The sequence below is a fragment of the Scophthalmus maximus genome, chromosome 2 (assembly GCF_022379125.1).
Source record: "Scophthalmus maximus strain ysfricsl-2021 chromosome 2, ASM2237912v1, whole genome shotgun sequence".
Classification (NCBI taxonomy): Eukaryota; Metazoa; Chordata; class Actinopteri; order Pleuronectiformes; family Scophthalmidae; genus Scophthalmus; species Scophthalmus maximus.
In genome coordinates, this window is record NC_061516.1 from 30,100,544 (window position 1) to 30,127,026 (window position 26,483).

At 40.4% G+C, this 26,483-nt stretch overlaps 1 protein-coding gene across 2 annotated transcripts in view; it reads left to right on the forward strand.

Moving 5' to 3' along the window:
• Positions 1-26,483, forward strand: part of pcxb (pyruvate carboxylase b) — a 249,637-nt gene that overhangs the window by 203,088 nt on the left and 20,066 nt on the right. For both annotated transcript variants that reach the window (XM_035624173.2, XM_035624172.2), the window contains exons 15-21: positions 272-493; positions 7,459-7,615; positions 10,655-10,895; positions 12,220-12,387; positions 13,124-13,205; positions 18,521-18,678; positions 19,538-19,624. In XM_035624173.2, coding sequence (XP_035480066.2) covers positions 272-493; positions 7,459-7,615; positions 10,655-10,895; positions 12,220-12,387; positions 13,124-13,205; positions 18,521-18,678; positions 19,538-19,624 — 1,115 coding nt within the window. The remainder of the gene's footprint in view (positions 1-271; positions 494-7,458; positions 7,616-10,654; positions 10,896-12,219; positions 12,388-13,123; positions 13,206-18,520; positions 18,679-19,537; positions 19,625-26,483) is intronic.

The window sequence follows — 26,483 nt, forward strand, 5'->3', positions numbered from 1 at the left end:
CTCCTTTTTCACGCATGGTTGTTATATAAAAGCCATATTTATTTTTTCAGTATTTATATCTATATATATTTTGGAAATGTATGGGCTGATCATTAATTGTCTGCATAATCTATTGAATGTGTTGGAAGATTTTTTAAAGTATTCCTCCAGCATCTGATATTGATTTCTCCCAACCACAAACAAATTGCCCTTGCATTGATGCTCTGCATATTTCTCCCCATTAATTTTCCCCCTTTCTGCTTACATTTCTTTGTCCCGCCTTCATTTATAGGCGACCCTCCAGTAGGTTTCCGGGATGTGTTGCTGCGCGATGGTCCCGAGGGATTTGCCAAGGCGGTCCGTGCCCACAAAGGTCTGCTGCTGATGGATACTACATTCAGGGATGCTCACCAGTCGCTCCTGGCTACCAGGGTTCGGACCCATGACCTGAAATTGATCTCGCCGTTCGTCAGCCACAACTTTAGCAACCTTTTCAGCCTGGAGAACTGGGGAGGTGAGTCTTAATGTGTATTTTTCATATTTTCAGCATGGTGAAAATGTCACCCGAACTTTTAAACTTTGGTCTTTGTGCGTGTTAAATAGCTGAAATAAAATGTGTAAAGTAGCGTGGTGTAGTGGTGCTTCTATTCTTTATGCTAGGCTAAGCTAACCATATCTTGACTTTTTAACTAACTGAGTTTAAAAAAACATCCATTCTAAATAATAATCATATGTTTAAGGTTATAGATGATCAATCGGGGAAAATACCTATAGTATATGATCTCATACCATTGTCAAATGGTATGAACTTCCTTCCTTAGATGAGTATCATGTTAATTAAACCCTTTGTTATAATGTGTCTGAACAACCATGGGTGTACTCCCGATTGTCTCCCACTCCTGCCTTAGATCCGCTCCATGTTTCTCTGATGACAGTGATTGTACCTCACTTTTCTTGTTTCTGCCGTGAAAATAATGTGCCAATGAAAATTCATCTCTATCCTCCATCTCTACTCCCACAAGTCAGTCTTCCGCAACTTCCCTCAATAGACAGTGATTGTACCTTTCGCCTGCTCCTGAGTGAAAAGAGAAAATGACGCGTTATTGAAACTTCTTGAGGCATGAACAGTCCAATAATGTCCCTCTATAATATGCAATTAGTCTGAAATTGGCCAGAGAGGGAAAATACGTGCCTCGTGTTTGAACAGTTGGCAACAAGACCAATTATCAACACTTCTTGATACTGGTCCTATGTGAGGTGCAGTTGTTATGAACTGGTTTCAAAGAGTAAATTCATTTTTCCTGTTTGAACCCTCAAACACTTACGACATGCACATTTGTGGAAGCGATATGACCAGTGCAGCTCTTGAGGTTGAAACACTTCATTTAATGTTCAATTATAGTCAAATGCGATTGCACTTGTATTACTCGGAATGCTTTGAGTAAATCACAAGAGCAACATAAAACGAAACAACAAAAGCCTAAAGTAGAAATGGCTTCTGTCCCAGTGGCAGTGCACACTGTCAGATGGCAGTGAAACCTCTTTGGTGCTGTTAGGCCTTTCTGAGATTAAAGTCCTGCTTGTAGATCATGTTGCACCAGTTAGAGAGGGAGCGATATATTTCATTACTGTGGCACTATGTCACATAAAGCAACTGTCTACCCATCTCATGTTTGAACAGATACAGTTTTAGCTATAAATTAAGATTACCTTATAGATAAGGTCGCAAAAGTGAAACATTGGGGATATAGTTTATAAAGAAAAGGGCTTAAACTCTTCCTGACTTCCATCTGTATATTGTCTTGTTGTAGACTGACCATATATCCAGCCTGGCCGTGTTTGAGTACTTACAGTAAAGGTAAATCTTTGAAGAGAAACTGAAAACTCACAGTGAACTCAGTTTTATTCACTGAATACATACCGGGGAAGCCGCTCGTCACTGTGTGAGCAGGTTCTGGAAGAGGAAAGTGTTTTTATCAGTGCAAATAACTCCTTCTTTTTCATGTCATTATCTAATGTGGGCAAACTTAAAAAGACAAATCTACCATTTTGTAAACATACACCACATTAAAAATGTGTTTACCAAATGCTCTTTACAAGCATTAATTATTATGCATAACACAACCTCATTGGTAGCTTAACTTTGCTGCAGCCTTATTGGGATGGAACACAGTCCAATGGGGTGATCGTTTAGTCTTTCAAGAAATCTAAAGCTCGTAGCACAGATAAAAGGGCATGAACTGTGCTTTCCATCAGGTTTTTCTAACCATTTCTCTTGGCTTCCTCTGTGTGAGAAATAGAAAGTGCCTCGAAAGAGTCAATAAAACCTGCAGAGAGCATGATTTGAGGCCATTTAACAGTTGAATAATAAGCATGTTAATTGACTTGGAGCTTCCTGTTTTCAAAAGCCTTAACCATTGGCCCATTGATCTGTTGAAAAGCCAGAGAGATGCAGCCGCACCGGGGTAAGATTTTGAAAAAACTGTTTGTTGGATTTGTTTTATGTTTTAATAGGAATAGTGTTTTTTTCACCCCTTTTTATGGATTCGAGTTTTTACAAAGTTTAGTAAATATTCTTAACTTTGGCAATGCATGCAGTAAAAGCTCAAAGTAAATATTGCAGAACAATCTGGTCTCTAAACCGAATCCAGCCAATGTTGCAAGAGAAAAGTCAATATGCTTTACTTTGTGTCCTCATAAAACCTGCATTTCTCTCTCATAAAGTGCTAATTTTTGAATTTCAGTGGGAGTAAAGTTTTGAAATCTATTGTCAATATAGGCGCTTGAAGTTTAAACAGTTTTCTGTCTTCGTAAAGATGTTAGAGTAAGTTAATATGTGCTCATCTCTCTCTCTCATACAAGGACAGCGAGAGAACATGATTGAAATCAGATGTTAAACAAGAGCTGGAGAAGTTTTAACACCTCATGTCATAATGATTCTGTAATGAGCTGATATTATGAGCTGTGGAGCGTAAGATTCATTTGTCTTTCTCAGTTAAAAGTTGTGTAGTGTGTGTGTGTGTGTGTGTGAATCCTTTTGAGGCGTCAGTACTCTCTTTATAATATTATTAGTCGGAGACGACAGAATGGGAATTTCTCATAATTATTTAAACACTTAAAGCCAGAATAAATCCTAGAAAGAGATATCCCCCTGACACCCTCCTGCGACTTCACCAGTTTGCTGTATAATAAAATTCTTGCATGATAAATTCCTGTGAAAATTGACATCATATAATAAATACAGCATATGTTGGTTAGATTTATTATATATAAACAACAAGGCATTTAGAAAACACGGTGATGAATCTGCCACCGAGTCTTTTGAATCACTGTATAATTGAACAGTTCATTTTAGTGGGTTGGTTTTGCTTGATAGTAATATCACTTACTTTCAGTAGTTGGACTTTCAGGCCCCCCATGGGGCTGCTCCAATTCCTATTTTTTAATAGGTTTTTATTATTTTCATATCATTTTGAAGTTGATACAACTTATGAGAGATAAAGTCAAGATGAAACCAAACCAGTGTATGCCTTTGCAACAGATCTTACCATTTTTTTCTTTGCATCCTGTTTTTTTTAAATTGTACTTCTGCTTTCATTAATCTCTCCTTGTTTTATATTACTATCATTGGCTTGTTTCCTCTATCTCCCGGTTTCCTTTTTACTCTTTTTTGAAACCACTGTGTACCTTTTGTTTTAGAAATGAAATATCAATTATTAAATATAGCACCTATTAATTAGATATACATAATTTCTTACAAGGCCAAAAGAAAGAGAATGGTCAAACAAATTGTATGGTTAAAGCTCCAAGACCACTGGATCTTGCAAATCAATAATTCATTTTCCTTCAACTTTCCATGGGCATTCATCCATAAATGGCCAAAGCTATGCTTTCACTTAATGATACAGACTTTCTTTTAAGAATTTAAAGTTCAATCAGAGACATGGTTGGACTTTTTTTCTTTCTTCTTAGACTCAATACGGATCCAGAAGTCTAGAAGAGTTTGTACAGGTTGAGTACTTTACTTGATGAGTAAACTCCATCTATAAAACCACCGGAGTGCCTCAGTAATAAAAGCTGTTTACATTATACTTCAGGTTAATGTGTGACTATCAGTGCGTTGTTAAGAACCCTACATTCACTAAGCTTTAAACCTTGTCAGATTCGCCAGCCATGCTCTCGCCTCATATTGATTGAAGTTGTGAAGCACAAATTAGACTACCATGCTGTAGTAAAAGGGTTCAGCTGTAGCAAACACTGCCCCACAGTAACAGCTTGTGAATGTACCTTCAAACAGTTCCTCATAAATCACTTAATGACCGCAGGAGGAATAACTGCCCTGCCTCTCTTGATACGAGGTCCCTATACAATGGACCTTTATTACCAAGTGATCAGAGATAAAGAATATTATGACTGGCTGTGCTCTCAAATTGCGTGAACCTAAAATAAATTACTAAAAGGGAGATGACCACGTGAGTGCTGAATTCCTTTTACCCTGACACATTGTCCCTATGCGAGAATCTTTTTTACACAGAGTGGTCTTAGATATGGAATATTGCTTTCACATGTTCCAGCTGCTTAAAGGCAGAATGAATCATTGAGGAGATTAAGCCTGTGGCAGCCCTTGGAGGATTAAGCCCCATCCTGATATAGCATTTCTACCCAGACCATTGAAGATACAGTAATGTGTATTGGGTCACACAATGTATCCACAGACGGGTGACTAATAAAAGGGAAAATGGACAAAGCGTCTTTGTAGGGCAGAATTAGTGCACCTTGACTTTGATTCTACAAGTCTCTGAACTTAACTTAACTTGAGATCTGGTGAATGTGAAGTTCAAACATACGATTCACATCATTTACACTCCTTAAAACCACTCAGTGTCCCCTCGTGCGCTATGGAACACGGCATCGTCATCCGGTTTCTCCATTCATTTGTCAGGGTTTTTATTTGTCACTTGTATGAGACTGTCCTCCACCAAAAAAAAACAACCATTTGTTCAAGCAGCATACCTCTAGACCTCTAGCGGTCCTTGTGTCTAGGCATCTACAGGTCAGCCGTAGACGTACCGTAGGCTTGGTAATAGATAATAAGGCCTTTTACAAGCTCATCAACCATGTGTTGGTAAATCAAATAAAACACCGCAATGCTCTGAGGCGAAAAGTATTTGTAGCGTACCTCCTGACACCGGGAGAGGCGCGTATTGAGGAAACTGTCAATTTGGTCATTTTTCACACATACAGTACGACACATATAGTTTGTTGTATGAATTGGAGGATTTGTTGGTCTTTGTATAAGCCGCCAGAGATCTGTGTTTTTTTAAAATGACTTGTACCAACTGTACAGGATGTAGACACAAGCCAGCACCAAAGTCAGGGTACTGCAGCTGTTAATCAGCCAATCCAGAGCAATGCATAAAAATTGATCCGGCCGGACAAAGAGTCAGATGCATCAGAGCTATAATTGTACACTCAAGCAAAAAATGCTGATAACTGCTGAGAAGTATGTGCTTATGTAACTTATCGATATTAATCATCTATATTCATCACAGGCTTTCCTTCATGGGCGCAAGAGCACGAGATAGAAGTTAACTTCATAGAACTTTATTTTCCCACCAGGGATAATTGGGATGAAGAGTTTGCCAACATGAGACCATAAAAGCAGTTTTATTATAGAGTTTAATATAAGATTTACTCTCACCTGATACACCATGTATTCCCACACCTATTCCAGGAGACGGTTTACCCCCAAATAAGTCCTTTTTCTGTCGTCTATCTTCAAACATTACATCGTTTGGTGATTACTTTATTGGCAATAGTGGGGATTGCATAAAATGCTTGTTTCCCGCCGTCCATCTGATTTGTTTCAGCACATCTTCATGGCAGATTGGACGCTGCCTGTGCCTAAGGTCTTGCATGTGCGACCAGCTGTCAGTCTTCATTCGTGTTATCTAATTATCAGAGTAAATGTTGCTGTCCCAGATGAATTCCCCACTCAGCATCATGGTGTGCTATCTCACGTGCAATTAAATGTTAACGCTAATGTTTAACATCAGATACAAGTTGTTTTTTTTCGCTCTGAACCAGTAGTCGAAGTAATGCCGACGCAGACTAAAATCCAAATCAGGGGGAAGAAAATTCCCAAACTTGATAAAATGTTGTTTTTTTTTTATGTCATATCTGCTTCTCCCGGAGAAGGGAACAGCCACTTGTGCTTTGTATTCTCTCTATGTCTGAATGTATAAGTGCTCAGAAAATTGAATTTAATGATGATAGTGTTGGATCAGCAGAAAACCTGTGGAAGCTTCAATATTTCTAGCTGGTATGATAAACGGGTATGAGATCTGCTAATCTACTCCCCCAAAATGGGAAATGAGAGATTGTTATCTTTTTCTTTCTTTTTTTCTCCCCTTCCACTACATCTTTTCTTGGACTTTAAAGTGGCTTTAAAGAGGCAACGTTTCCCCCTAGCACTTCTAAGTGGTATTAACGTTGGTACCACCGTCGCAAAGATTGGAATCGTTTTTCTTTTCATCAACTTCTTGACCATAACAGAATATAGTCATTTCCACCACAGCTCTCGTTAGAAAGAGCACCAGCAGAAAACCCGTTCTGCTTGCAGATTGGACAATGAATCATAGATGTTTGTTTCTGGTTTCCAGTAGTACAGTGTTGGCAACACAGCTACTATCCAAAACATTCACCATCAAAATCCCAATTTGAACTACAACCCCTGTTTCCAGTGCTTTGATTGAGGCAGAGTGAAACACCAAGTTGTGATAATCAGTAGGCAGAAGTTGTTATCTACTGATCTCATAGAAATATTGCCAACTTATTATCAGTCGGGTCCCAGAGCTCTCTCTGTCATCAGGACGCTCTCCTTCATGTGAATGCCTGTCTGTTGTTCACTCTTGATTTTTTCCTCAGCTTCTGTCACTGTACATTTTGGCCGCCTTGGCCTTCTCCAACAAGCAGGTTCCTTTTCTATTTCTTTCCACTATTGCTCCAGTCGTTTCACCGAGTGCCATTTCTGCTACCGGGGAAAGTTCTGTACTCCTTTTGTTTTGTTTGCACAGCACTTCTTTCGTGCCCCAAATCGAGCCTTCATCTCTCTGTGAAATGTCGTGCCCTGTGGCAGACAGAATTGGCTGATATGGAGCCAAGTCTGTGTGTATTTTGTGTACCATCTGTGTATGTGTGTGTTGTGGCTGATAGGATATTTTAGAAATATTCGTTTTTCAGCCTAAAATTGACATCAAAGTTGGGATGAAGGATAAGATTTGAGATGACAGCTGAACTAAACTCCCATCACTGTGTGTGTGTGTGTGTGTGTGTGTGTGTGTGTGTGTGTGTGTGTGTGTGTGTGTGTGTGTGTGTGTGTGTGTGTGTGTGTGTGTGTGTGTGTGTGTGTGTGTGTGTGTGTGTGTGTGTGTGTGTGTGTGTGTGTGTGTGTGTGTGTGTGTGTGTGTGTTTTATTAGGTGCCACCTTTGACGTGGCCATGCGCTTCCTGTCCGAGTGTCCGTGGAAGAGACTCCAGGAGCTGAGAGCTTTGATCCCAAATGTCCCTTTCCAGATGCTGCTGCGAGGGGCCAACGCTGTGGGCTACACCAACTACCCTGATAATGCTGTTTTTAAGTGAGCCACTCATATACACACACACAGATTTTATCCTTCAATCAAATGTTTAAGAGCTAACAAGTTTTACCATCCCGAGTCTCACTGAAACATGCGCACATCTTTTCTATTTCTCTGTCACAAAACTGTGTCCTATTTAGCTTGTATACTGTGTTGAAACCACTTTTTGGTTTAACTGTGGAAAAACATCAGTTACAATAAGTTTCTCTTCAAACCAGCTGCCACTTCTCCAGCTTCATTGTTCGTCACTCATTATTTATAAAACATTTCCCCTGACTGAGTTGTTTCCATGGGAACAACACGGGTGACCATCAATTCCATACATAATTTTGTTTCTCTCTGTAACCTCAGCCAGGCAATTTACATGATTGAAATTTCTTGCAGTCCTTGAATAACCACAATAACAATGGGGTAGAAACAATAGAAAGGGAAGCACAAAAACAATTGAAACACATTGGAGGTCAGAGTTTCTGTTGATCTAAGTTCCAGCTTATCCTATTTCAACAAAACTACTTGGCATCAGACGTAACATAAAGCCAAATCTTATGGCTATTTACCATACTATTGTCCAAATGCCTAAATATTCAAATTATGTTTAGTCATGAGCAACATTTTTAAATTTCAAAAGTAAACATCAACTGTCTGAAGGTTGAGTTGGCTTTGTGATGAAAAATTGGCAAAAAAAATTTCAGAACAATGGTTGCTAAGATAGATAATTGTCCGTGTGTGCATGTGATCCCTCAATATTTGTTACATGATCATATTGGCTGTTGTTAATCTCATACACACTGGACACCATGTGGTGCAGGACTAATCAATCAATCCCTATAATCACCCTTATGAAATACAGTGCTTTTTTTCTGAAGCCAGCAAATTACTCTCAAGTAATAATATATTTTTCTCAGTTCACCTTGACATTTATTTTCTTAATTTTTCCCAAGTTTAATAAAATATAGAGGAAATTGCACATCGGTTTTCCACCAACATACATACAATAGAAAAAACACTATCACCATATATCATAACACTATCTCAATCCGAAGTTTACCGTTAATTTATCTCTGTTAACTGCATACTGTGATATTTTCTTCTCCTTTCCTCCTTAAACAAGCCCATTTGATTGCTTGTTGTGTTCTGTCTTTTGTGTTTTAAACAATTTTTGCATGGCTGGATATACAGTAACTTAACAAACTGAAGGTCTATCCTACATGCTGTTTCTAAAGCTTTCAACAACATCTTGTGGCGATTCCCAGTAGATGGAGTTTTTCAGTTCCTTGAAGCTTGGTCACTTTTGATAGTATTCATTTTTTTCGCCTCCTACTCTTGCCTACATTGTATAAATCAAACTCTATATGTAGTATAAAGCCTTCAGACACAGCTGCAATCTTTGTAAACATATCCAAATGCATATAGTATAAGCTGCACAACTGGCACAAGCATTTAATCAGGTTACCGTTGCCCCCTACCATGCTCAGTAAATTACATACATTTCACTGACACATAGTTGATTCAGATGCACACCGGCAATGCACACCATTTAGGGGCCATAAATACTCCTATATCCACACACACACACACACACACACACACACACGTTCACACTCCTCGAACACTTCCAAATGGATTCACAAGCTGCCTCAGTGATGTGGATGACTCATGTATACTCAAGCACTCACACCTGCAGACAGTTCCACGCAACACCATATACAAAGACACACACACACACACACACACACACACACAGATGCTCTGTGCAATTTCCCTCACCTCAAATAAATTACTAGTGGCTTCATGACTAATGCAGCTTTCCCCTCCTCCCTTATTGCCATTGAATCTCTCACACACACACCTCCCCTGTCCTCCATGTTCTTTTTGATCCCCCTGTCCCCCCCCCCCCTCCTATCTCCTATGATATAGTCATTATTTATCCCTACTCTTATGGCTCCCTGTTTTACGCCCCCATTCATCCCTCTGCATTACACACTTCTTTCCCTCTTTTTAACTCCCTCTTTCTAGATCGACTGCTCTTCATCTGCCTCTCCCGCCCTCACTCTCCGTCCCATAGGGGGAGTGCCATTGAAATCTTGCACGATTGTGATTAATGGCTTTGATCTGTGGGCTCAGCTCTCTCTCCATCCTCCCTTCACTCCGTCACTCTCTCGCCCTCAACATTTTTGTGCAGTAGCCCGCGGCCAAGTGGCCAAAGCATCTATATTAACTAAATCAAATCAAAGTGTAATTTCATCCCATTTCATTGATTTAAAGTGCATTTCACAGGGTCACAGTACTGTACACTCTGCAGCAAGAGGGCGTAACATTTGAAAATATGTAAAATGCCTGCAGGATTGAAAGGGTCATGTGATTGCTAACCAGATCTTCTTGTCACTTGAAGAAAGCAATGTTTTTGACAGAGAAACGCTCTAATCCACATGAATAGTGCTCACTTGAGCTCTGAGAGATGTAGGACAGTGCAACGTGTTTGCTACGGTGCCAAACAACATCCACTAGACAACACTTGTATGCATTGTAGAACGAAACAAAATACTGGACATGCAGACGCCGGACTGGTAATCCTCTTGTGCAACGACAATAAGTATGTCTGTTTATTTACCAAATCGAAAGCTCTCGGTGTATCTAAATATTGCATTCACAGAGACGCAGCACTCACCCCAGTTATGAAAAACCTGATTAAGCTACAGGAGAGAAGGAGGGATTTACCACTAGCAGCTGGATAATGAGGCGGGTGTCCGCTCCTCTGGAGTTATTGTGGCTCCCGCAGGCTGTGTAAGCTCACTTTTCATGGAAATAGTGAGAAAATTGTATTAACGCAGGTACAGCGATATTTACGAGTAGTGATATGGAGATGGATATAAACGGCTTATACGAACCCAGTGCTATTATCTGGGATGCACTGTGGATGGAGACAAACTCATAAATATGATAATGTTGAAATGTACCCTTGGATTTGAGTCTTATTTGAATTTGATTCGACTGTGTGCTGTTGGCTAACATCGCGCCGCCCGCCCACCTCTCCTCCAGGTTCTGCGAGGTGGCCAAGGAGAACGGTATGGACATCTTCCGTGTATTCGACTCCCTGAACTACCTGCCAAACATGCTGCTGGGGATGGAGGCTGCCGGATCCGCAGGTGGTGTGGTGGAGGCTGCCATCTCATACACGGGCGACGTGTCTGACCCAATGAGGCAGAAGTACTCGCTGGACTACTATGTGAAACTGGCAGACGAGCTCGTCAAAGCCGGAACCCACATTCTGTGTATCAAGGTGAGAGTTGGAAGCTCTAGGATCTAGTGCCTCAAGTGTTTGCTGTTTGCGACTACTTAGAGTTACAACAAACCCTGTGTTAATCTAAAGTCTCTCATTGTTTGCCTGTGTATGGAAATACATGGCCATCTGCCATTAAATTAAAACCAACAGCTGAAAAGAGTGTTTGCAAATACTTGCTGAGATTTATATATTTTTTATGCATGTCATTTTACTTATGAACCGCACTAACTACCAGCTAAACCTTTTGGCTGTCTGACATGACCGTGTACAAACCCTAATCCTTTTGAAAAAAACAAAAACACTTTTACACTCAAACACATACATGCGTATTTTCCCCCCGAGCGTTTCGATTAATAGGAAACGCTCATGTTAACTGTTGAACACAGACGAGGTTGTTTTATTTCCTATTGAAATAATTGGTATTTGTTCATCTGAATGAAAAGACTGATACTGCTCACATAGAATTAATTTCTTTATTCAAGCATGGTAGAATATTTTCATACGTGAAATGATAATCTCCTGCTCTACCGCTGTGTGAACCATAATACGCAGCTGTGGCAATCTCATAAAAGGCTTGCACAGCTAATGAAGTTTTAAAAGAGGAAATGAGCATGCACTATAACTTGAAGGAGTGCAGTGATCATCAAAGGGAGCGCAACTAAACATCTAAGCTCTCTCTGGGAACGCCTGCTAATATCAGTTAAGATTTATAGATCGTAATCATCATTGCACGACTGTGAGGGAGTCCTCAACTTTAGTCAGTATTTTGTTATTAATGGTTTTCTTGAGATCGACGATAGGGAATTTCAAAACAAAAAAGAAGAGTTGCATCAATTGAACCACATTAACTCGAACTTGCTTTCTGTCAGGGTTCGGAATAGCACCAGATGAAGCCTGGTCCTAAACTAAATTCCTTAAAGATGGACACTAGCTTAAATTCAACCCAGGGGGGAAGTTTTACATTTGGAATGCATCATGCATCATAATTTGATGATTATGTGGATTAAAATGTATTAATTTAGGTAATCAACACCACTTCTTTCCCAGGCCTAATAACTTTAAGAATTTTGGTATTTGTGATCATGTTCTTTCTGCTTCAGTTGTTTTGTCTGTGTTTACTGATTTGATTCCACCAAATTATCATATTATATTTGTGGTGTGATTTCATGAGCAGCCTAATGAGCAGGTAGTTTAAATTAATCTGGTTTAAGTTGGTTTAAGTTGTTTTGCATAAAGCCGCTTTGTGTTTTTAATATATTGTGTCAAACATCACATCATTCTTAAATTTTTCTGTCAACCCTCTCTCGTCCTATCTGACCAGGACATGGCCGGCCTGCTGAAGCCAGAATCCAGCAAGCTTCTTGTTCGCGCTCTGAGAGACCGTTTCCCAGATGTACCCATCCATGTGCATTCACACGACACAGCTGGAGCCGGTGTAGCCGCCATGCTGGCCTGTGCTGAAGCTGGAGCTGATGTAGTTGATGTGGCTGTGAGTATTTCAAAACATTTGAATTGTATATTTTTCCTGCATCAGTCAAGTATTCTCTAGATGTCTTGCTTTTATTAAAACAATTTTGAGAGATTTTAAATCCTTATCCGCTTTAATAAAAACCATCTGATGATCATGATACTGTGTTGAGCCTAACAAGTATCAACCACTATAGGAACACATACACACACAACTGAAATAATTATTTAGAGGCCAGTATCCACCCACAAGTTTCTCAAACCACATGACCAAACATTAATTTTCTACCAGCTTTTGCACTTTGCGTTTTGAAATGTCACTGAAACAAAGACTGAACAATTGTTGAAGCCAGTAACATTTCTTTTGCTGTGTTCACTGACGCATGCTGCCAGCATGGGCAGTTTCATTAAAACTGTTGGCTGCTATTTGCAGGTTTGTGCCGTTCTGCTGTTCAGTTCCTTGAAACAAACAACTGAGTCCACCGCGGATCAGACAAACCCACCAAAACATTTTTTTTGTATCGATTCCATTGATTTATGTAGTTAAACAGTGTCTTTTCACTCTGCCAAGTATTAGGAAATGAATGCACAGTAACAAACAAGGTGAATCTTGCTGAAATATACTTGCCACACACAGATACAGATACAATCATAACACACAGATTTGCAGACTAGTTACATGCTCCGTGTATGTAAAATAATGTAAAATGATGAGGGCTTTTTATCAAACATCAGTCATATTGATTGAATCTCTCCAGGTCGACTCTATGGCTGGTATGACGTCTCAGCCCAGCATGGGAGCCATTGTGGCCTGCGCCAAAGGCACTGAGCTTGACACTGGTAAGTGGTCATTTAACCATGACTCTCTTATTGTAGTATGAACAGTGCATTTATGAAGTATTCAGAGCCCCTGATTTTTTCTCCTTATAAAATTACACACAAAATCAAAGCATAGAGTGAGTATTTGCAAAGAAGAATGGCAGAAAATCCCCATATCTAAGTATGGAAAGCTTGTGTTATACCCACAGTGTTTCCACGCTATCAATTTTGCAGTGGTTGTTCACTTAAGTCACAATCACGCACATGTGAGTTTTTGTCATAAATTTTCAGTTGTATGAGTTATGAGTATAGATTGATTAGGTAAAAGATCACTTACCATTATTCCAGCATAAGGCTGCAACATAACAGAAGGTAAAAAAAAAAAAAAGTCAAGGGGTCTAAATATTTTTTGAAATCACTGTGATCAACAAATCCATAAATGACAGAGCGCATCACTAATTATGGCCCTAGTCAAAATGATCAACACATACTGCTTAGAATGGCTTGTATAGAAAGGTATTGGTTGTAGAATAAGAATGTAGATAAGGTGAGGGCTTCTCAACAAGAGGGTTCTGGGTTCGAACGGGAACCTTCTGTGTAGAGTTTGCATGTCGTCCCCATGTCTGTGTGGGTTTTCTCTGGGTTCTTCCTGCCACAGTCCAAAGACATGCAGGTTTAGTGAACTGGAGACTCGTCCAATTGCCTGTGGGAGTGAGTATGAGTGTGAATTGTTGTTTGTCTCTGTATGTCAGCCCTGCGATATGCCTCTCGCACAATGTCACCTGGGATTGGCTCCAGCCACCACACGACCCTCAAAGGATAAGCGGTGTAGATAATAGATTGATGGATGGAGAAAAAGTGGTCTTGTTTTCATGGCAGCTTGTTAAGAGATAGAACCTGCTGCTCAGTACAGCCGTGTTTTTTTACTTAGAGCAGCTGTCCCTGGAGCAATTAGGTGTTAAAAGCTTCTCCCAAGGCAACCTTGAAATGGTTGTAGGTAATCATTTGTATCTCTGCCTACATTCTGTGTGGTTATATGGGTGGTGTTCCTGTCACAAGCCTGCTTCACTCTTCACTGTGGACTACTGCTTCATTCCATCTGCTCAGGGAGTCGCACAATAGGTGAAAGGATGGATTTATAATGTGTTCACTCTGCTCAATGTTATGAAAACGCTGGAGCCGCTCCCTCCCATAACTGCTTGGGCTCAGTGACCTCTGCCTCCCACAATGACGGGTGCAGAGTGGAAAATATATTAAAGCTGTGGATGAAGATTAAGGAACACAAAACAGGCTTTAGAAGAATTTAAACCGATGTTGAGTTTGCTGCTTAGTTATGCAGAGTAATGCTACTGTGAAAACTGACTCGGCTCTGCTAACTAGATCTGATAGCTCATTGCCATTACAGAACCACTGTTAATTATGTTTACACTATTCACTCTGCACAGCTTACGTGCTGTCTGCTGCTGTAGAACAGGATACTATTAGATAAAAAGCAGACTGTTACTGTATGGTAGCTAAATGCAGATTAGCTTTTTAATGAAAATGTAATTAAAGCCTAAAGCATTTTGCTGCTGTCACACCAGAATTTCCCACTTTGGGATCAATAAAGTCTGTCTGTCTGTCGTAGCAGTGATGTCATATAGTGTTCCAACAACACTGGGACCAGCTGATAACAAGGTTTTCTAAAAGAAAGAAAACAAGTGACCCAACAGCCAACATGATGTCACACTACTATCTCCAGTTCAACTGCAGTGATGTTGTAAAGCAGGAGGTCACATTAAACACCAGGTCTTGGTGTAATAAACAAGCTTCGTTTCGAGACTCATTGTTTCTGCAACAATATTTAACAGTCATACAGGAAGAAATCTGTCAGAAGAAGTCATTTCTGTAATGGCTCATAAACACAACAGAGCCATTAAAGCATGCTGTGCTTTGAGTGTGATGTGTGACTTGTGCTTTGATGGGAAAACCTCCCGCTCTACTGCCGCTCTCTGCGTCTACACACTTAACCGACAGCTGAATGCAACAGGTTCACGTCCGTTTCTTTGGAACCGGCGAATATTGTTCTGGGCAATGTAGGAAAGACATGAAAAATGACTGCATCAAGGTGCCACAGTGAGAGGAACTCTCCCATCATTTATACACAATCGAGTTTTGTCAAACAATATCAATTTGTGAGGGGGGGAGCAAGGTCATCGCTCAAGATCGGGAGGTTTTCAAGTCTGTCAGTTTATTCGCGGAACTTGACGCAGAGCAGGATGAAGGTTGTCTCCCAAAAACACACGTCCTGATGTGACCCTGACAGAGGCATTATGCATCACATGCGGCCAAACTCCTCCTCACTTCCAGATTCTTTTATATCCGTCACCTTGTGCCTGTCTCCTCTTTTCATTTCGGGCTCTCTTTATGCTTTTCCCCTTCCATCTCCATTTGCCCTTCTCTCTACTTCTGTAATCAAGCAGAGCACAACCTTGGACGCTTCCATACCTTTATGACCTTAGTCTGTTTAATGCTTTCCTTCACTCCCTCCCCTGTCTCCCACCTCAGAGCTGTGCCGTGTGCTCGGCCTCCTCTACCTCTCTGTACTTTCACATTGACCTCCCTCTTTCTCACTCAGCGTTAAAGCAATTATCAGCAGTTTACGTGCCTATTTCACTCCCTTAAATTCCCTCCGTCTTTGCTCCTCCACTCCCTCAGTGTCTCCCGTAGAATCTCTTTGTTCTGAGGTCGGCAAAAGCAGAGCGTCGCTGGTTAATTCATTTGTCTTTAAGCTGCCAGTGTATTTGTTCAGTCGGACACACTTTGCACACACCCCCCGTGCATATTTTGTTATTTAAAAAAAGTCATGCATATTCACAAACATGTGTGCAGTTGAGTGATGAGACACATTAAAGTGGTCTTAAACCTTTTTCCAATATATCAAGCATGGGATTCAAGCGTGTAGCAGACATCAAACACACCATGGAGAATGTATACACACCACACATATTACTATTAGTACTATTACTATTTATACTCGAGCATGTACACAGACCCACACCCAGCAACTAAACCCAGACAGAGGCAGGTGCAAACACACTTAGCTTCTTGTTCACCTCCCTCTTATCTTTCCCTGTCTTCATCTGTCTGAGTTTAATTTTGCCTTCTTTTCTCCCTGAGTATTCGCACGTCTCGTCTGTCTTCATCTGTTCATCTTGCTTAGCCCTCATCATCACATCAAGCACAAACTGTGTGTGTGTGTGTGTGTGTGTGTGTGTGTATCTGTGTGGGTGTAGAGAAGGTACACAACTTGATGAATGTAAATGTGTGTATGTCCGTCTCTCTGTCTTCATGCATTAGTGAGTTTGTGCTGCTAATGAGTTGTATATTGATGGCACTTAATCACTGCCAAGCAGCCATCTGAATGACTGATCTATAGGAGGGCAAGTGCTATTGTGCCTGCAAGCCTTTCGTATACATACACATGTTGCTGTTGATGTGTGTTGTTGCATTCACCTGTCAAATAGACGCGTTAGATCAGAGACTGATTTGATACAACAGAATATTGGTGTGCTCGCTTCATTATGGCAAACTTACATGTTGGTTAAAAAAGATGCTTCTTGCCAAAGCCGTCCAGCTTTCACAAGAGTTTCCGGTGCAGTGTTTGGCAAAACAAACTTCACAACAGGAAACTGTAGGATAATGGAAAGAAGTTTTTTCTGTAGCTCCGAAGTAACAACAGTTGCTTCCTCACACAAAGGTCTGGGGTTCAAACCCAACTCTAAAATGCATTTAGGTTTATTAAATTTGTAAAACACAACCGAGACCCTGACCGCACCATTGGAGCTAGTGACATCGGTCAAGAGATTAACTGTGGGTCAGTTGGTCCAACTTTGATCCAGACTGAAATATCCCAATAACTATTGGGTGATTGACGTGAAACTTGGTACAAATATTCACGTCTTCCTCATGATCCATCATAAATAACTGTTAAACAGCCACAGTCTGAGCTGTTGTCCCAGCACAGCAACAACAGATGGGAATGGTTTGGGGGAAAATTACTGTCAGAGAGCTACAATCATCTTTTGAAGAATATTCTTTTCACTCCATTTTTTATGAACCCATCATCAGCTCTTTGTGTTTTCTTACGTCTATTACAACTTATTCCACTGAAAGCCCTCGAGCACATGAAGTGTAGCATGAGGTGTTTAGCTGGAGGTGGGTGAAATGTGACCTTAGCTGACATTTGAATCAACAGCGCCTGATGTCACATTGAACATGCTGTCACATCCCCTTGTAAATGGAGGCTGTAATTTCACAATAGAAGCTTAGCAAATGGTGTTCTCAAACAGAGAAGGAAATTGACCTAAATACTGACTGGCTTGGCAGGCATCTGAATTTGAAGAGCAACAACATGCACATTCATTTCACACTGATTTCACAGTAGCTTCATTTCCCCACCAAGATCACAGTGGAAGCACACAGGCACTTTTTGGAGTAAGTACTCGCTTTGAATCTGGAAATTCAAGCATGTCACTTTGTAGTCCTGTTTGTCCATAGTTTTCTCATCATTGGCCAAAAGCTCCTATGCGCTACCATTGCTTTTCTTTTTCTTTTTTTTATCTGAAGGTAATCAGCTTTAGCGCAATTTACCTGGCTGCAGGAGAATGTCATGAATATGAGCAGGGACAGTTTTTTAAAGGGTCAGAAAATATCACAGGGATTTAATGAGGGAAAAAGGCAAGATGAAAATGCAGAGTGAATTCAAGCTCAACTAAGGGCTAATAGTAAACTTGACCTACACTGTAATTGAGACTTGTCCAAGCTTCTCTGCCCCTTAAACCATTTTAAGTTCCAAAGATGACTTGACCAAATGCAGTTTTATAAGAGTTGTCCAAAATAAGAACTCCTGGCAGATTATATACAGTAGAAATGTCTTGGCTGACATTTTAGTTTGCTGACTTTTTTGAAAGGGACCCTGGTATAGTAAATCATATACAAAAACTTAGAGACACATCCACACCTACCTGATGTGTTGGCCTTTTGTTGGCAGACAAAGTTCTCTTTGCTTAAACAAACTCAGCACTCGGTCAAAAATTATCATGAAGTTACATATTTTAACGAATTAGCTATTAGTTATTACTATTCACACATTAGTCACACAACAATTCAACTCAATAATGAGGCACATTCATTCTAAAACTTTCACTTAATTATCTAACTTTTTGTTTCTCTCCATATTCCATATCCCCCCATAAAATGAATAGAAAGCCTAGTTTTAAATTACTGTAGTCTCATTAAAAGGAAAGTCCTTGGTGGCCATTGATCTGATGAGATTTTCCTCTGCTCTGTCGCAGGCATTGCTCTGGAGAAGGTGTTTGACTACAGTGAATATTGGGAAGTGGCCAGAGGCCTGTATGCTCCATTCGACTGTACTGCCACCATGAAATCTGGCAATGCTGACGTCTATGAGAATGAGATACCAGGAGGACAGTACACCAACCTTCACTTCCAGGTACAGTGAGCTATTCTGGTCCTGTTTCACTGTCCTCGTCAAGGATTGATTTTCAAAGCTAAATCAGTAATGTATAAATGTATTTCACAAAGATCCTCTCTACATTTTTACCTACTTAGGTAGAAATGTACTGGACGGGGTTGAGGCATCTGAGAGGATGTACACAAAGGATTAGCTCTATGCAATATTTATATTCACAGTCACGGGATGCAAAACGATACAGCTATACATTGTTTGTGTACTTGTTTTTCTGTAATTGACAGCTTAGTGAAAAGACCGTTGACAGAAAGTGTCATTCAAAATGTCTTAAGACAGAATATTGTAAAAAAAAATCGTACTTCTACTTCTGAAAAATATGTTATTCGTTGTCTTTTTTAGGAGGAGCAATATTTGTGTGTGTGTGTGTGTGTGTGTGTGTGTGTGTGTGTGTGTGTGTGTGTGTGTGTGTGTGTGTGTGTGTGTGTGTGTGTGTGTGTGTGTGTGTGTGTGTGTGTGTGTGTGTGTGTGTGTGTGTGTGTGTGTGTGTGTGTGTGTGTGGGTGTTCAAAGACACTGAAGATGCAAGATATGTGATTAACTTAAAAATGAATCAATCTACAGACTATTTGATAGTGACCGAATCTACCTCGCTGTGCATTCACCGCAAATCCCTGAGCCCATTTGTAACTTGTTCATATCAGTGTGTTTTAAACAAATGCACTCTGTAGCTAATGACAATTTTTTAGTGGATGTCATACAGGCTTTAAATCACAGGATGACACCAAATTGCCCAGAATGCTTTCACTTTTTGATAAAAAAGAAAGATGAATTGTTACTCTACTCATTCACACGTTCACGTGTTTCACTGTGGTTGATTGCAGGCTCATAGCATGGGACTGGGACATAAGTTCAAGGAGGTGAAGAAGGCCTACACAGAAGCCAACAAACTACTCGGGGACCTCATTAAGGTGAGACATGAAGATAAAACAACTATCATGAGTGTATAGCGGTTTTACCAGCAGCACAAACTGTATGTAGAAAGATGTAAGCAGGGGCAGTGGTGTCATCTGCAGGTTTCTGACGATGTGCGTTCGACACATATTGATGCCAGCAAATCGCTTTAAAGGGGAATAATATCCTATAAAATAGGCCTTCGGAACAGATGGGGCATGTCAAACTGGAAGGAAGTGGCAATTTGATCACTTTCATTATACATAATGTCTAAGACAAGTTGTGAAAAATGATCTCTGGGGAGAAAGAAGAGTATAAATTGACATGCGTTTGGTACCTCTACACTGGAACCTCACACTGGCTGTGTCTGCCAAGCTGTCCCTCTTGCTTTGCATTGCAGAGCCAAACGATCCCTCATTAGGTTTGGAACGTCCATGTGCTGTCTGCATTTACTGTCAGCCTCGCACTCTGTTGACCTTCCATCGGGTTCTCTCAGTGTGAGAGAAAAGGTTTTTAGTCATTTCCTTCACAAGAGAATTTTGCCCTAACCGGGATAAACAACCGAGTTTTATATTGTGATATTTTTAACCCGGTCAACATACAAAGTAGCTTTAACTGAACTTTTATCTCAGCAGGAGAGGTTTTTTCAGCACTAACACTGAGTTTTGTTATCTGTTTTCTCTAGCTCGTGTTTTAATTTGGCCAGAAACTGCATTGAACCAGTTTTGCGTTGATTTTTCCTGACGGGCACATTAATTGTAGTCATGAAGAGGAGCTCGGTTGCCGATTTGGCAATCAACTATTTCTCTCTCTTAGCGTAAATTCACCTCTTGCATGCCTTTTTTTCATTATCTTTTATTAATTCCTTTGTTTTTCCTCACTTCATTATTTACTATCACTGCTTAGTAATAGGTTAATCCCTCTTTCATCATGTTCACCCTCACTATGTAATTATTTTGTTCTCTGGTCCACATTCTCTTTCTTTATCCAGCTGTTCTCCCACTTTCCTTCTTCACCTTTCGCTCTTTCTCTGTTCTGTTTTTTCATATTTATTAACCAGCCATCTTTCTTATTTTTCAATCTCTGTCATCGTTGAAGCTCCCCTGGTTTCCCTATTACTCTTCCAACTCCTTCTCTCTCCTTCTCCATAATGTCTTTCTGTCTTTCTCTCAATTTTCCTTCTCCGGTCCCCCCCTCCCTAATTATCTTTCCTCCTGTTTTCCTCATCAATTCCTCTCACCCGACCTCCCCTACCCTCTCCCCATGCTCTCTATCAATTCAATTAAGACTCAGTAGGCTTCACTGCACAAGCCAATGTTGGCTTAATGTGCCTGTGGGTCCTGCTATGCTCTCTGTTGTATCCTGTTAGCTCGACAATGGCTCTATTCTCACTGTTATTATGTCAATAAGGGAGGAGGGGTGTGCCTGTCAGTTATAGATAGACACACACTGCACTGACACTAAGGAGAGCAACAAAGGATATACTTAACCATGAACTACGACACACACACGTGCACCTTCTGCACTGCAAAGCCATGTATTTGATTCTCCCAGCTGTGGGTGGAGGATTATGCTTGTTAGACGTCTTCATCACAAAACCGTGCACCAGATGCATGAGGTTTTTGGACTATTTAAAGCATTGGTTCTGTGAGCTATACTGCACCTCCTCACCATGAAAAAGAAAAACAGAACTAATTGTGTCAGGTTTTTGTTTTTTTTAAGTTTGCCATTAATCATCAAAGCATTTGCATAAAAGTGATTTGCATTTTGGTGATTGCTCACTTTCTCAAGATTATTAATTCTCATATATCTTGTTTTTAAGCAATGGGTGTCCTGTATGATTATTTTATAAAATCCTCAACTGTTTTCACAGCTTAACGTTAATTCCAGATGTGCAGCCGAGTATAATCATTAGCTCTCACTGCAAATTTGCAAAATCTCTGTAAAGCCATAGACTTGATTTACAATTATACCAGAAGTCTGCTCAGTAAAATGAAGGGGTATAAAATATCCTTAGTCTCTTCAGATCTCCTCAGCATTAATACTGATTTGATTAGTCTGCTGAGAAAGTTTGACATCAGATCGACTACATGCTATTGATCGTGCAGCAGCTGGGACTGAGCCGGGAGCATCAATGACCGTGGATGTTAGCTACACTGGTTGCTGCTGTGAAAACATTTAGGCACACGGCAGCAAGCAGACTGTGGGATGAAAATGTAATTGGCATTGATTTAACCGACAGTAAAGATTATCTGTACTTAGCCAAACATGTAAAACAGTATTGAAAGAGAACTACTAACTGAGGGCCCCTGTTGATCTGAGAGATGACAGTTTGGACAGCAAGTCAAGCGTAGGTTAGGATCGTGTGTGTGTGTGTGTGTGTGTGTGTGTGTGTGGGTGTGTGTGGGTGTGTGTGTGTGTGTGTGTGTGTGTGTGTGTGTGTGTGTGTGTGTGTGTGTGTGTGTGTGTGTGTGTGTGTGTGTGTGTGTGTGTGTGTGTGTGTGTGTGTGTGTGTGTGTGTGTGTGTGTGTAGGCCTGCAGACTAGGGGGGGGGGGGGGGGGTACAGGTGTCAGGATGGTGTCTGTGATTGGTTTATTTACTGAAAGAAGTGTACAGCATTGACATATGTAGAGACAGTCCCAAAAGGCAAAGATGATTGTAGCTCAACACAGCTTCTTCATTTTGTGAGATATTTTAAAATAGTAAATGTGGATCACAACTGGCCAGGCTGTGATTATGTTTTTTTCAGTCTTTTATATGATTAAATATTTCAATGTTGTTGTTCTTATGCTGCATGTTTTTCCCATCAGTGATATTTGGTCAAAATGGGTAAGTGAGGTGAAATGCAGTGACGTTCACAGGAAGAGAGAAATACTAAATTGACCGGAGAACAAAAGAAAACCCCCTGAATAGTGTTCTGTTGAAAGAGCCTTGAAAAAAACAAAACAACAGTAGATACAGAGTATTTAGCAGCTGGAAAGAGACAGACAGGTCTAGCACACACCCCCCCCCCATTTGCACAAATGTTCTGTAACGCGTTGTCATGTATTATGGACCAGCTCGGCTGATTCACACCTGCCAGACACTCTTCTCCTCATCATCCTCCCGGTCACGTAGTGGTGCCCTTGCACAGCACAGTATTGTTACATCACTTGAATAGTGTGACGTCAAAGCTGACAAAGCTTTTGTCAGAAGATAATAGTGATAAGTCATCACCACTATTTCTAAAACTATTTATTATGTGTTTAAGCAAACATGCTGTAGCTTTTCACACACATTCATTTTCCTGATTTCCATCTCCTCTTCCTCCTCCCTCAGTTACATCTGTCACAACATGAGCTTGTCAGTATAAGGAGGACACGTTTTTTATGCATTTGTATATTGACTGTCTTCTTCTCTCACTCTGTCACTTTCCTTTTGCAATTATAGGCACGTATTCACTCACCTCCACCCTGTCAAGAAACACACGCACACACACACGCACACACACACACACACACACACACACACACACACAGTCTCTTAATTCAAGGTGGAGCATCTCCTTGTGTTGCCTGTGGGGCTGCAGATGTCTATTGCTCTTGTCTGTTTGCCTCCGACTCTCCTCCCCTCGGTTCATCCATCTATCCCTCTCTCTTTCTCCCCGCGTCTTATTCTCCCTGTCACTCATCCTGTCTGTCGCTCTCTCCCTGCCCTCCTTCTCCACACTCATTGCGTCTCGTCTCCTCCACCGCTCCTTCCCTCATTTCGATGAGACTTCCTCCATGTATCCCTAATCTTTCTATCGTTTCTCTACACCTCCTCTCCCTCTCTGAGTCTGTCGTTATCACTCCTCTCCCGTCTCCTCCTCCTCCTGACAGGACCCATTCTTCACTCTGCTCCTGGCTTGGCTGGCCAGCATTAGAGTGTGCGTGAATGTGTGTGCGCGCGTGCACGTGTTTTGTATATTTGTCTACCCTTGATAACACTCACACAGATGCTCACACATTGTCCTGGATGATATAATCCTTTGCCCATCAGGGGAGTGTAGGATGGATAGAGTTGCATTTCACAACAAATTTGAGCAAATTACACAAACATATGACACACACACACACAAGCATGCAAGTACATGTACAGTAACCATGCTTTCTCACACACACACACACACACACACACACACACAGTGTATGCTACCAGAAGTGTGGAGTCATGCAGGACCACTTACTGTTGTGAGAGCTGTGGAGGATGGACATGAGGGGGAAGAAGAGTCATATGAGAGAGAAAAGAAACACACATAAAGAACAGTAAGGTCTTGTTTTTTTCTTTAGTGAGATAACAAGCCTGTATAAAGAATTATTTAAGCTTACAGGTGAGTTTAAGGTAAGTTAATATGCTAACGTAGTGCTGAATGCTGCACACGCAGTTGTACGTAAGATTTCCTTTTCCTGTGGGAGAGGCACCCAGTAAGGCGAGTGATTCATCAGCATAGATTGATAATGAGTACTAAATAAAAACAATGGACAGAGGGAAAGAGGGATAGCCAACAGCACTTCGGTGATTCATATGGAACGGGTGAAGACAGAAGATAGTAGTTAAGCGAGTGTAAGGTGGATGGAGTGAGAATATAGGACAAAGTAAAGAGTAACAATTCTTAACTTTCCAGTATATTAATATGAGGGGAAAAAATGGACCTGGGAGACAGTGAGCCAGAGGGAACAATAGTGAGAGGGAGACGAGGAATGCACAGTCATGCTGCCTTCTTGTGTTTGAGATGGATTTCAGAACTCAGCAGTGAGCTTTTGTTCAACAGCTACACCAAGTTAATGGCCTCTCCAGGGATTTCAGCTGCCCATTCAAATCTCTTAAGCTTCTCTGTAAACAGTCATTCTGTTAAAGCAGTGTATCATTATCTCCACTTTTCACCAACCCAATCAAACTGAGCTGTAGGTGTTGCAGCAAGGACGTGGGACGGGGAAGCGTGCACTTGTAACAGTCAGCAGGAAGCTCGTCTTTCTTGTGTCTTGCTGGGAAAGCCTTGACTTGCTCATTTAAAAATTTGCCAAGTGGTCGCAGACTCTTACAGGCATCCTGGGGTTTTTTCAAAGATGTAGTTTGTCACTGAGAGATTTATTGCAACAACGGTTTTCAAATAATGAATGCTGGAACAACCAGAATGTTGTGCCTCTGGTTCCAGACGTAAAAGTCCATCGTCTCCATAGGGAATGAAATTCTCTCTATTGAATCTGTGTAAAAGTTTAAGAACCGTGTTAGAAACATCCGATCGATGATCTTAAATTACTGATACAGCCGGTGGCGGCTGAAGATTACAGTGTTGAGGACATTGAAACACAATATGAACCTTAAATCAATTGACTTAAATTGTGGATGTATGCAGTAACCACGGCTCTGATTCCTGCCTCTGACAGGCTTCTTCTACATAGCAACAGTGGCCGAGGTATTTAGACCCATCTTCCTTTCCATAGTGAGAGAGAAAAGAATCTCATTTTTCAAAAACAGTTGTTGGTATAGTGTAATATTGAGAGATTATATCCAGCCCACACAAGACACCATGAATCCTTATCAGCAGATTGAGTTGCTACATACACTTTTTGAAAACCCTCCAAAAGTCAAAAAATATAAAGAGAAGCTATTTTAACAATCTTTTCAATCAGGCTCACTGTACAAAGAAATATATATATATATATATATATATATCACTGACAACACTTAATGTTGTGTAATAGTGGAAAAATAAGTACCAAATAAAAATTCCATCTAACCATCAAATATCAACACGTCAAAATTAACTAATCATTTCGCTTTTTTGATTGTCTGCACAATAGAATATTCCAGCTTTATATAGACCCATTTCTTGGGTCTTACACTTAAATCATCATAGTACAGAACAAAAGAAAATTTGCTCACTTTGAACTCACTTTGAATTACACATCTCACACAGTCTCTTCCACAATACTGTTGAATCTGCCAACATCAATAGAATGATGAATCAATATGAAAGAATATTGGCCTTTATTATCTTAAATTATATTATTATAACTATTTATATAGTTATAATAATATTATTATTAAAAGTATATTAGTATAATATACTATTATTATTATTATTATTATTATATTATCTTCATTTTTGCTGTGGCAAGAGTTACTTTTAAGAGATCCTTATTTAAATGTGAATAAAAGCTGATTTTACACACAAATAGACCCTCATATATGTTAATGTGTATTCTGTATCTATATGAATACATAGAGACAACATTTTCTTTGTCCACAGTTTTTCTTCTCTAATGAATACTGCTGTGATGGCAGTTCCATACCCCACACACACACACACACACACTCAGAAAGAGGCAGATACCAACCCCCAGGAGTGTTGAGGTAATCCCAGAGCAGCATTTATGGAGGAGCCCATCTGTGTGTTTCATGTCTCACTCTGGACAATTTGGCATCACATCTCTTAGAAAAAGGTGTCGAGTTCTTTGTCAGGGAATTCTAATGGGAATGTCAATTTGAGCTACAGTATATTTGTTCACCTATTCTCTCTCACTCTTTTTTTAATCAGCAGATGCACTGATTGCCACAAAAATAGGCATCTTGTTGAATGTGGGCCCACTTATTGTTCTCTGTTATTATTAAGATGTCAAATATGTGTGGGCTCAGAACCAGACCCTGACCCTCTGCTGGAGAGTGGCTTTAAATCTGACAGAGTTAGGGTCTGGAGGACAAAGACAGAATGTTAGCTGAATTGAGCATGAGTACAAAAAGCTAAAGCAGATTTTCAGATTTTTTTTATTGCTGGTGGGTCACATTAATTGACCCCTCTCTCTGAAATGGTCCAAGTAGCGAAGGGAAGTGAACAGTAGGCTTTAAATCTG